We start from the raw sequence: 12,429 nt of genomic DNA, 5'->3' as shown, positions 1-12,429 counted from the left end.
TTTGAATTATCCAATATCAATTCTTCTTATCAATCGTTAAAAGCTAACAGAGATGGAGTTGGATATATGAGCCTCACTGAGTCATAAACTGTGAACAGTTACAGTCTATACACATCTACCACAGTTTACTTGATTCTGACTTGTGGTGGATTTAAAGATTGCATCTACAAAAAGGGATACAGACACAAAAAAAACTTATCTGAGCTTTTGGTTTGTGTTAGTGGAACAGATTTTATCTCTGACTACAAGATGTGAAGCAGTGGAGGTCGAGGAATCAGCTTTGTTCAGGCCGCCGACCCTGACAGAGAGCTAATGTTAGATAGTCTGATATCTGCAGATAATCAGGTTGATGCCTTGAAACAAACAGTACAAATTAATAATTGTGTGTACATAGCTGAAGAGTCTATTTGTGACAGTCTCTGTTCTATTATTTAAAATATAGATAACAATAATCTCCTTGTCAGTCCAACAAGTTTTTCATTTTAACTGTTCCCTGAAATAAAAGAATATAGATTTACAAGTTGCATTCACTTCAGAGAATAAATGGTTGGTCTATACACTTTCATAATATAGAAATGTTTTTAAAATTTTACAGACATTGTGCTCTTAAAACCTCAAATAACAAGTTGCACAAGTCTTAGGAACCAGGTAGGTAACAAATGCTAAGGATACATGTTCACAAGTAATATTCTCAGTGTTAATATTCTCCACCTCATCCATCTTTTGTATTTTTTTTCTTCCACTATATCTTTGATCTTTAAGCAGCAAAAACAAAAACAGCCTTTGGCATCTCTGCAATATAATGTATCATACAACATAATTATGTTTGCTGCATTATTACAATGAAAGCGCAACACAAAACAAAACAAACACATAAAGAACAACAACCAACACATGTCTTCTGTTATTTAAAGAAATGGTAAACACCACAAAGTTGAGTCTTATTGAATGGTATAATGAAAAATTACTGGTATTTGGGAGAAAATAGGAAAGAAACGGAGAAACAAAATCTGAAAACAGATTCATATTCAATGAAGGGCCCCCCATACAGTATATAGTATTTAAATACATGCTGTTTGGCCTAAGTTTTCCTTTATGATAGTAGGCTTGATAACATCTGTCTTAACCACTGCCTACTTATTAGATCTTTTCCATAATAATGCAATACATTTCTTGGCATTAAGCAAGCTGAGGTCTGTGAATGCCTGTTCATATTTATTGTAGTTATGTTTCTCCGGATATAAACCCAACAGAATAAGCGTAGGATCCATAATCATTTGTATTTTTAAATGTGAACTTATTTTCTGCTCTGCACTTGACCTTCACATGCTCCAGTTACACCGTGGAGGTTATGAAGAGTCTGAATGAGGGACTACCCAGGCCGCTGACGCTGGGCATTTAAACAAATTGCCATGTTTAAACGTGTCTGAGATGTCTGTTTGACCTTTGTTTGAACTAACAAAATTGAACACTTACTGTAGTATATAGGTTCTTGTCTTAGTGGATTTACTAGTTAATCCCACTACCAAGGAATGTAAGCAGCCATTGCTCACCAGTGATGTCCATGAAGGCCCTCTCCCACATATCGTCCACGGTGTAGCACTCGGCTGAGGTAATGTTGACCGACAATACGATGTCATCTTCCACGTATTTGAGGATGAGGTTGTTCACTACGATGTTCACGTTGTTCACCACACGCCTGATCAGGCTCTGCACGTAACCTGCAAACAAATAAGCAAAAACACACACACCACACACATATTAACACTTTATCAGGGAAGATACCACATTCAGTAACAGTGTATTTGTGACAAATAAATAGGTTATTTAACTTAAAGCTGAGTACTTAGGTTTATAATGTATTTTTCATACATTATGTATTGATAACTGTTTCTTTAATTTAATCTGTGTTGGGTTTTTTTCTTCATATTTTCCAATACACACCTTTTTGAACAAAAATATTATAATTTTGAGTGTTAAAAACCATATATGGGAATTTCATTGACCTTTTTTCAATGATTTCATTTTCAATAAAAGGCATTAAAAAATAATAATAATATTAATTCTAATATTATCCAATAATGGTCCAGTGTATTCAAATATTTAAAGGAGTGCAAAGTAAATCCATATTAAAAGATGCCTTATTTATAGCATGGTAGCCATATTATTTCATTGACCGGTTGGTTGATAGAAAAAAACGACAACACCACAAACAGCAGCCTCTAAAATGACCATAAAGTTGACTTAACACCTCCCTAAAATAATTTCAGTGACATCGAAACATTATATCCTTAATGAAGTGGGAATTTATTGCCGGGCTATCACATTAGGCTGCATTGGTTTTAGCTAGTTGTACCTAATAAACTGTCAGAGAGTATCAAGACACATTGACGTATAGTGTTGAGAGAGACCCTGTAAAAAGAGTAAAATCCAGAGCTGCAACTACAACTACTACAACTGAAAGTCTAGACTCAGTACCACTGACCCCTGCCATCCTCATGGGCTCATAAATAAGAGGAGGTCCTGACATGTTATTTTTCGCTACACTCTTTCCCTTGGACATGTACAGTTAAAGGAGCTAAATATCCATAAGAAAACATTTTTACTCCTCACCACTTGCCTGAGCTGCGCAACAAATCCTGGGTGAATTTATGAATCTGTCTCTGAAGGGCTATCCTCTCGTATGCTTAAGTCCTGTTTAACTCAACCATGCACGTGTCGATTCAAACATATATCCCCTGTCGAACCACTGAGAAGCCTGCGTGTTCACTTAAATATGTACACAAGGCTTCATGGCATGAGCACTCACAGAAAACAGGACTTTATACATATTTGTATAAGTTGGACTTATTAAGGAATGAGAGAAACACCAGTCTGCCAGGATTCAACATTGAGTGTTTTTGACCCGAGTTAAAAAACGCTCAACGCACATGCTCATTTTATAGCGTAATGACTGGACATGTGATGGAGAGCGAGGGACAGATAAATCAATATTGTACAAAATGGAAAGAAACGGAATATAGAAATAGATTTTATGGTGGGAGAGTGAAAGGTGATGGGGGGGGCAGAGGGATGCAGTAACTAAGGGCCAGCAGCAGTGCGACGGATAGATTGGGTTTCAACAGAGCAGGGGGAGCCGTCCTGCAGCGTTAGCGGCAGCAGCACCTCCTGTGGCAAACAGTGACGCCCCAGAAACAGAAGCTTCACAGGAAAAACATACATGGTAAGGTTATTACTCAACAAAGTAAGAAAGAAGTTAAAATATTACAGACAGGGGAGTTTCAACCATAAAATATGAAAATATACAGCAATAAATTCTCCTGACCACAAGACCAATGGCATTATTCATTCCTCCCATGTACTGTTAAACACAGTCACTACAAGTTAAAACATATAAAGCTTTAAAGCTTTTCCCCTTATTTTCCAAACCAAATGTTTGTCTTCCTGTATCTACGCGCCTGGACCCAGGGGCATAACGGGACCGATAATTAAACCAAACTAAATGGTTCTGTTGATGAAAATATTTATATGAATTAGTTAACTGTTAGGGTCTCTTGTACACACACGGCCGACGATGCATTAGCATAATCCGATTGACAAAATGTTGCTGCCTGACCAAACAGAGTGGCAGAAAGCGTGGATGATATAAACTCGACTCGTAAACACTTTGCTGCTGCTGCGTGTTTGTGATATTTGCGTGTGGATTTGTATGTATGCATGCAGGCGATTGTCTGAGTTTGAGCGGGCGCCTGGCTGCTTTCTTGCATTCATGAATGTGGCTGTGTTAGAAAGAGAGTGTGTGTGTGTGTGTGTGTGTGTGTGTGTGTGTGTGTGTGTGTGTGTGTGTGTGTGTGTGTGTGTGTGTGTGTGTGCATGTACTGTAGGCCTCAATCTGGGGTCAGCAAGAAAAGCCGCTATCCCACCTGCAGCCTGGGCAATAAAACCAGCACTTTACCCCCTGCCATTTTCCTCTCTGGAACTAATTTGCCCGTGTCAGGGTGTCTTTCTTTCTTTCTCTCCCTCTTTCGCACTCTCTTACACTTGTTATACCTATTTTTGCCTCACACACCAAATCCAGGGCCCCAATCCGTCTCTCTGCGAGTCATCGTACTGCTCTGAACTTCTGTAAACAATTGACACAGCCAGCACCTGTGCTGCGGCCCACAGGGAAGAAGCCCATTTAAAACTGCTCAACCATAAAATGACTGGAAAAACCAGCTCCTTTATGTGATCTCAGAACAGGCCAAGTACTCTCTTTTGTGCAATACAGGAAAGAAACACTATAGTGTCCATACTCGCCATTTTTCATGTATATGGAAAGTATTAGCAGTTATTAGCCTTGCCAGTTATAAGACATGGAGACAAAGAAAGACAAGTCCATCAGACCAAAAGCGGGTCATATGGTCTTATTCTGAAACGTCATTCGCGCACAGTTGGCAAGAGAGGACACATGAAAAGGCTGCATGGTGTGGGACAAGGCACCTTGAAGATATTGAGTAAAGTTCACAAAATGTTATAAATCAATTCATCTTTTATCTGTAAAACGCAAAAGAAAGGAAACATTGTCATGCAAAAAATCTCATTTCCACTACGGCATCACAGTCCATATCATCCCAAGGTCGCTATCACCAGTAAAATTTAAACCTAATTATGTTAACCATTCAATTCACTCTAGGACTTCGTATAATAAAACGGTAGATTCACAGATCCCAACCATGCGTGGTACAGCAGCTCCCCAGAGCAGCAGAAAGCTCCAGCTGGAGAAAGCTCCAGCTTTTACCAGTGTGCGATATTCTCTATCCATAAGTAGCATTTTCCAGTAATACCAACAGAACAGCTGCTTTATTTAAGTTTTCTCAGCAAAAGGCCCCAGTACCAGGACAACAGTAGCACTGGACTGGACTATTATAGATTTATCTCAAGAGTGCGTTTGCATTTCAGTCCATGCAAATCTCATTCTCCTCCAATCACATGGAGACTTACATAACCATGCATGCATGCACAAATCCACAAGTATAACACACATATTTAGATGTATGCATGTTCGCAAAGCCCAATCAGTGTTGTAGCACTCACAATGGAACAGGCTGAAAAGACAATGTACATAAGTAAAACTATGTCGATATGGAACAACTTATATAATGAATATGATGCAGAGAGTCCATTACTGTTTCAATTAGATCTTAATGATTTGGCAATAAATTTATCTGTCATCACGGCTTTAATGAATAGTTTTGTTGCACTTTATGGAGAATTCAGCTTTGAAACTGCAAATTTTTTACTTTAACAACTTTGAACCACCTCACAGGTAGTAGGTTAAACCTCGACTCGAAGCTCGAAAGACTGGCTGCTATTAAATCTCCTTGAGCTCCAATAAAACAAAGCATGGCTTCAGCTGTGTGAATAAGAGCAAAACAGGAATCTCCTTGAGAAAAAAAAAAGCAAAAGCAAAATGTGGTTCCCACAAATGCTGACCACTGGACCCCCACAAAGTTAGCAGTAAACATAATCACTCACAGAATCGCTTAAGGTGGAAGCACTTGGTGTTTTTCGGTCTTTGTGTGGCAACCAAATCCAATGACATATGAATTAACGTCTCTATTTCCCACCACAGGGAGAACAGGGAGGATAAATTCAGTCAGTATGTGAGGGCTTAGGGCCAAATGACTGGATAATTGCTGGTGGCTTGCTCTTTAGTGTCGGGCTGTGTTTTCATTTGGCCGTTTTGAAGGGGAAGGGAGCAGATTCAAAACAGTGGTTAGTCGACATAGATGCTGACCAAGAAGCCTGCCCGTTGCCCTGTGCGTGTGTGACGGACGGTCGGTCTCACTGCTACTACAGCTTTCTTGCTCAGGACACATATTTTACACTTTTCCTGCCTTTAACTTCAAAGTGTGGTATTCATTAGGTATTCTTCTTTTATATATATATAGTTTTATATCTCCTCTCTAACACTTCTCTCTGGACCTCTAGCAAGATCTCTACGCCTCTCCTCTAATTGGCTGACTGTTTTGACTGGACCACAGTCAGAGCCAAGTAGCCTACAGTACTAATGTGGACTGGCAACAACTCACTGGTAATCTGTGCAATGATATATTGCCTCCCTGATGTCCGTCCAACAGTTGTTAAGGCCTTCCCTCTTGTAGTGTTATAGCTCACTAGCTCAGACAGAGATGGGATCACTGCGTACTGTGGGTTTGGGTGAACCGTGCTATAGAGGCATGGCTGCGAGTGGTATCACGAAATTACAGAAGTCACAGTTTCTTACTCTCACAGTGTTTCTTAAACACTTAGACCTGGTTATTATTGAACACAAAGATTGCAATTGAATTCCTAATTGCATTAATTAAAACCTTTTCATTCAACTTTTTGTTATTTTTCCTACATAATATAGCTGCACAATGCAAACCTACCCTTCTGTAAGCCTATACTACAGTATTTATTGAATTAATGAATTATAAAGCTGATACCAGGTCCATTAAAGTCGCAATGTGTAGGACGATGACAACTCTTCAGACATAATTAATTAGTAATGTGGAGGTTGTGCTATGATATGCATTTCATTATATTTGAGAGTATGCAATATGGGTTGAATTACAAGGCTGCACAGATTAAATATGTTTTACTTTGGCAGAAAGAGATGGAAGTAGATGAGGTCTCAGTACAACATAACATTAATATGACAGATGGTTTCTGTCCAAAGCAACTTGTTTTGGGTTTAGAAGCAAGACCAGGACGGCCTTGAAGAAATAACTAAAAGCACGATCAGTCCTATAGTACAAGATGTCATCCTGTGATAACATCTCCGTCCATACCAGTGGACTAAAAATAATCTAAGATGAGGTATTAGACTAATGAATGTCTGGAAAAATTACCCGCCTGCAGCCATTTATTTCACCGCGGTGCCCTCACAAACATCCTTAACTACATTAAACACTCCTGACAGGTTTGTTTTGTATCTTATTCTTAGCATAATATCCTCTGTCTGACTCATAGCAGGTTAGTTTTACCTCATCTACCTTTTAACCTCTACCTTTTTAATTAGGGAAGGCTGGGATTACAGCATTCATCTGCTTCCTCGCTGTTATTGAGGTGCCGCAACCTCCGACCCCAGAGTTTGTCTTTACAGCCCATAATGGGTTGAAACAAGGTCCACTGCTGGAACAGCGAGCGAGAGCTGTGCACACAGTTTAATACAGATACACTACAAGCATACACACACACCAAAATTCACACAAGCACGCACTCTTTCTCTCTCTCTTACACACACACACACACACACACACTTTGGATGTCTGTTAGAGACAGGTCCGAAGGGAGATGCTGGGGTGTGAGGCACCCTGCTTTAACAGCTGGGGAGAGATATTATCTCATGTCAAGCCTGGAAATTGATCCTCCCCAGATACAACCAGATAGGAGGGTAGGCTCGTACATTCATGCATACTAGTGCTCTGGGAGTGAGCCTTATGGTTGGGTGGTTGTGACCTGGATCATAAAGCTCAAGACCCCCACCTCTACCCCTTTATTTTCTCTTTCTCTGAGCGCCATATCTTTTCTTTATATTTTAACCCCCTCTCTCTGCCTTCTCTCTAACTTTCACTGTTTTATCTGCAGCTTAATTTAATTTTTTTGTGTCTGAGAGGTTGCTACATTTCGTTTATCAAGGTTTTCTAGAGTACTTCATAATGAATAAGTCTGTTAGGGGTCGACTAACGTGTTTTTTTCATGGTCGATACCGATTATTAGTAATCAAAGAAACCGATAACCGATATTTAGAACGATATTCATTTGCCGTAAAAATGTAAATTTTGGTGTCAGGATTTAGACTAAAAGAAACAAAAGAAAGGCCAGCTTCCTCGTTGTCGAAACCGGTCTGTGTATGTTAAGCACCGACGCAGTATGCAATAAAGGACAATGAGAAGGACACGAGTGCTGCTGGCCTTTATTTTGTTTCTTTAAGTTTATCTTCTGGCCGTGCACGTCTTTAGTTTGTTCCTGAGAGTTTTTTTGGAGAGTGCATGTTTTTCTTTGTTTTCTAGGATTTAGACTAACACACCTGCGACGACTAAAACGGTTTGTTTCTTTTTTTTTTATACTGTGAAAATCTGTGATAGAAAGACCAAAATTTTTTGCAGAATAATAATTAAACTCCAACACAGATCTTCAGTGGGCAGGACATTGTTATACAGCTAAAAAATAGTGACTTCAGGCAGAGAGACGGCTACTTTAGAGCCAAAGGAGTGCGTTTAAAAAATACATTTATTATATTGGTTATCGGTTAAAAAAACGTCCGATACCAATTATCAAAAAAATGCTGAATATTGGCCGATATTATCTGCCATGCCGATAATCGGTCTAAAATCTGTACCCGAATAAACATACAGAAAAATGTTTACTGCTTAATATAAGGTCAGTGTCACTGGTTTGTTTCTTCTTTTTAAAATACAGTTACAAATTCATAAAAAAAAAAGAGGGGGGTCATAAATATCTTTAAACGACCGTTATCCAACCCCAATCAAACAAGGCGCTTCTTTGTGAGGTGCTGTAAAGTGCTGGTGGGGCTCGCCTGGAATCCACGGCTCTGTAGGAGGCATGTGGTCAAGTGGTCTTGTTGATAAGAGCCATCACTATGTGATTTATCAGGGACACATCCCCCATGCTCTCTCTCTTTGGCTGATTTACTGGTGAAAAATGTAGTGCAACACAGTTCAACCCCCCCAAAAAAAAGGGGTAAACACGTATTACATACATTTGAGTCACTGACACGGATCTACGCTCAAACTCAAACAATGGGATCAAATTATTTTGTCATCAAGAGGCTGGAAAACTAAAAGCATGATTTTTCAGTAGTGTGTAAATAGGTGTTAATCTCAGTCCCCCCCCTCCCCAGGTGGTCGTTCTCCGAGCAGGGAGGCAGGATACCCTCAGTGGCCCCAGGGCCATCATTTACCTGGGGGCAGGTCTGGGTCGCTGGGGGCAGCCTGCTGCAGGCGGCGGGGCTTAGCAACAGCCTTGGAGCTGTCAGAGACGCTGCGACTGGTGGAGCTCGAGCCGCTCTCGTGGTCATCCTGGTAAAAAAAACAAAAAAAAGGGATAGTTAGTGGAAAATCTTAACAACAGAGAGGTTGCACTTGAGTATCTGTTCATCAGCACTGCTGTATGTATGGAGCAGATCTGGTCCAGATAAGTAATTGGGGAAGTATCCACCGCCGTGTACCATTTTGTTTTTGAGTCCTCCATCACACCAGACCTTCCCACTGACCTTGCTCCCTTCCCCATTTAACAGCCATCTCCATGGGCTCTACAAATAAACTCTGGTCCTTGGATGAGAAGGGTGGAAAGACTCTCCTCCACACAACAGCACATGTCACCTGCACTCAGAAAAACCAGCAGCCCGTTAAGCCCAGGAATGCAAGTACAAGATGTGTGTGTGTAGGAACGACGATTAAATGGACTTCCCCTTCAGAGATGAGCCTGGAGATAAACAAAATGAGCCGAGGTTCTGGTTGAGGAGGTTATTTATTGGTTCAGCTTGTGGAGTGCCTCAGCCTAGTGGGTGCTCTGTGACATGAGGGGCAATTAAAACCATGGGGACATGAGGAGAAACAGTGGAAACAGAGGAGGAGGGCCCATGAGACGCTGGTTAAAGGTCTGACTGTTTAACTTTAAAGTCTACTACTGTGGAAAGTTTAACTATACAGTTTTAGCTTAATGAATAAATTAACTTTACGTTCATTCTATGAAATTTGGTGAACAATCTTAACAAATGAGCCTATAACAAATCCACAGAAACAAAAGATATAATGATAACAGTTCAATATTTATTTAATAATATGCTGTTTGACATTTTCAAAGCGCCGTAACAATAAAAACTAGGTCACCTGTAGCGCTGCTGTAAACTTCACTCAAAAGTAAGATTTGAAACTATCTCCCAGTTTTTCTTTGACATTGATAGACCATGTAAAACCAGTTTTAATTGGATAGTACAAAAATATCTATCCGGGCATAACAGTGGGATGGGATGGGCAGGCGTTTTTCAAGATTTGTCATTTTTTTGTCATTTTGCAAAATGGAAAAAACTGGTCAAATCAGCTGATAGTATTCCATGTAATGTTGTGTATTTTTAGGGCCCAGTATGTAAATAAAGTAGGTTAAAGTGAAGAAATAATTGTCAGATCATATAGGTGAAGTTGTGCTGAAAAATAAGATACCAAAAATGGGTATGGTAAACTTTTAGTTTAGTTAAGCAGAAGAGCTACTGAATAAACTATCGACTAAAAATAGCAATCAACCATAAAAGATCCCGTTAAATAAAATTCACAAAAACTCCAAATATAGTTAATACTGCTGCTGCTGCAAGTGACATAAACCTGCAAACACAGAAAGAAAGTTGGAAGGAATGAAAAAAAGAAAAGAAAATAATGCACAGAAGACGTCGACCATAAAAGGGGAAAAAATAACGAAAGAACCCAAACTTATTAGAGCCGCTCTAAAAATAGAAAGTAAAAGGTAGAGAGCCGAGTGAGTTAACCTCCTGCGGTATGGCATTGATTAGAGGTTACTGCAGCAACGTAACCTTTCCACAGCATGGGCGGTAAGTTACAAGTCTGACAATCGGGACAAAGGAGCAGGAGCAGGCAATCACATGTGTTTAGCATTCAAAAGGGGAGGGGGAGGAGGGGGGGGGGGGGGGCAGGGGGCTGGCGTGGCAGAGTGTCGCAAGAGTCATGGCTCATGCTGACTAATGTAAACACTGAAGGTGTCAAAACCAAATACATTTGGCTACTCCATGAGCACACACACATACACACACACTAAACCACACCTTTCAGGGAAGCCACATGCTGTATATATACTGCACATACATGCACATGTCCCACACAATTAACACGCATTCCCTGGTTATCACACTATCTAATGGCAATGAGGCCCCCTCTCTCCCTCTTTCTCTCCCTCTCTCTCTCCCTCTCTGTGTCTGTGTGTGTGTGGGTTGAGTAATGAAGATTAGGTTTTAAACATACTTTGCATAATTTGAGTTGTGGACACACACTGAAAGAGAAGCAAAGTATCCCCCAGTGCGGTAAAGTAAACATGCAACTGCCATGAGAGACGAAAGAGGCTCTGGCAGAAATATTTACACTTTACTTCAGTAAAGGGCCTTTGCGGTGTCGGAGCTGCACTATGCGAGCAGTTTTTCCCCCATCAGCGAGTGGTGGGAATTGGTAAACAGACGAGGAGGAATAATAAATACTTCATCAAGCTTCCAAAGGAGAGAGATTGGCAAATAATAAGATATAAATTTGTTGCTCATTATTCACACTTCATTTCTTAACTTGTCCTCACTTCAAAAGTCGCATGTAGAATATTTGAGGTACGTTTTTTTTTTTTTTTTAATGAGGCACGCTCACATGTTAAGGTACCACAATAGACCGGAGCACATTAGAAACAGTTTCTCTCTCTCTCTCTCTCTTTCTCATATCTATACCTAAAGGAATGCCTATCCCTGCAGGCCAAGACTGCATTTCAACAGTTCAACAACTCAAACTGGCACTAAAGGACGAGACTGCCAAATTTGGAAGTGGTGCAATTAAGCGTTCAATGTCAGTGTGGGCAATGAGCAACTCTCCAGAGGCCAAAAAATGCCTTTTCAGAAGGAAGCCATGGGAGAAGTGAAGCCCGCCTCAGCTGCTGCTGCTGCTGCTGCTGCCGGGTAAACTGATCCCTTCAATGCCACACTATAGGGCACAGGACAGGGAGGGGAAAGAAAGATGGAGGGATAGCGAAGGAGAGAAAGACAGAAGGACCAAGGACTGAAGGAGGGGAGGGAGGGATCTACCCCTGCCCTGCCTGCAGGCATGTCAACTCAGCTGCTGACCGAAGATGATGGTGGCAAAAAAAAAAAAGTAAAAAAAAAGACAAGAAACAAAGAGATAAGTGGAAAAAATAACACTGTGAGAGAAAGTACGGCGTAAGAAACAGTAAGTGAGAGTGACTTGGAGATAATGAGGCCAAAACAGAGGTTTAAAAAGAAAAAAAGAATAAAAGAAAAAAGGAGCAGGTTCTGGCAGGGTGAGTGACAGGTGAGCCGGACCCCCAACTCAGAGGGTAAGTGGGCAACCCACGGAGGGGTTAGGGCACAGGAAAGCCGGAGCTGACCTCTGTCCCGCACTACAAACGTCTGGCTCAGTCGGGGTCCAAGAGGCAGGAGTGAGTTGAGCCCGTCTGTCTGTCTGGAGGGGCCGACCCCTCAGCTGCAGCTCTGCTCAACACATCAAGCCGAACCCGACCACCACACCACCAAACCACCCCCTCCCCCTCCTCCCCCTCCTCTGCAAATATACTGTTGCAATTTTAACCAAAGTACAAACAAACTGCCTATTTATGAGTGAGGGGATGATTTTCATGCAGTCACAGCAGGCAGGAAAACAA

At 40.9% G+C, this 12,429-nt stretch overlaps 1 protein-coding gene across 2 annotated transcripts in view; it reads right to left on the bottom strand.

The window, feature by feature from the left end:
- Positions 1-12,429, bottom strand: part of vps13b (vacuolar protein sorting 13 homolog B) — a 339,339-nt gene that overhangs the window by 307,918 nt on the left and 18,992 nt on the right. For both annotated transcript variants that reach the window (XM_083990417.1, XM_083990416.1), the window contains exons 4-5: positions 8,951-9,068; positions 1,554-1,721 (exon numbers count right to left, since the gene is read on the bottom strand). In XM_083990417.1, coding sequence (XP_083846543.1) covers positions 1,554-1,721; positions 8,951-9,068 — 286 coding nt within the window. The remainder of the gene's footprint in view (positions 1-1,553; positions 1,722-8,950; positions 9,069-12,429) is intronic.

This window comes from Trachurus trachurus (genome assembly GCF_905171665.1).
Source record: "Trachurus trachurus genome assembly, chromosome: 16".
Lineage (NCBI taxonomy): Eukaryota > Metazoa > Chordata > Actinopteri > Carangiformes > Carangidae > Trachurus > Trachurus trachurus.
This window is presented reverse-complemented; position numbering and strand designations above follow the sequence as displayed.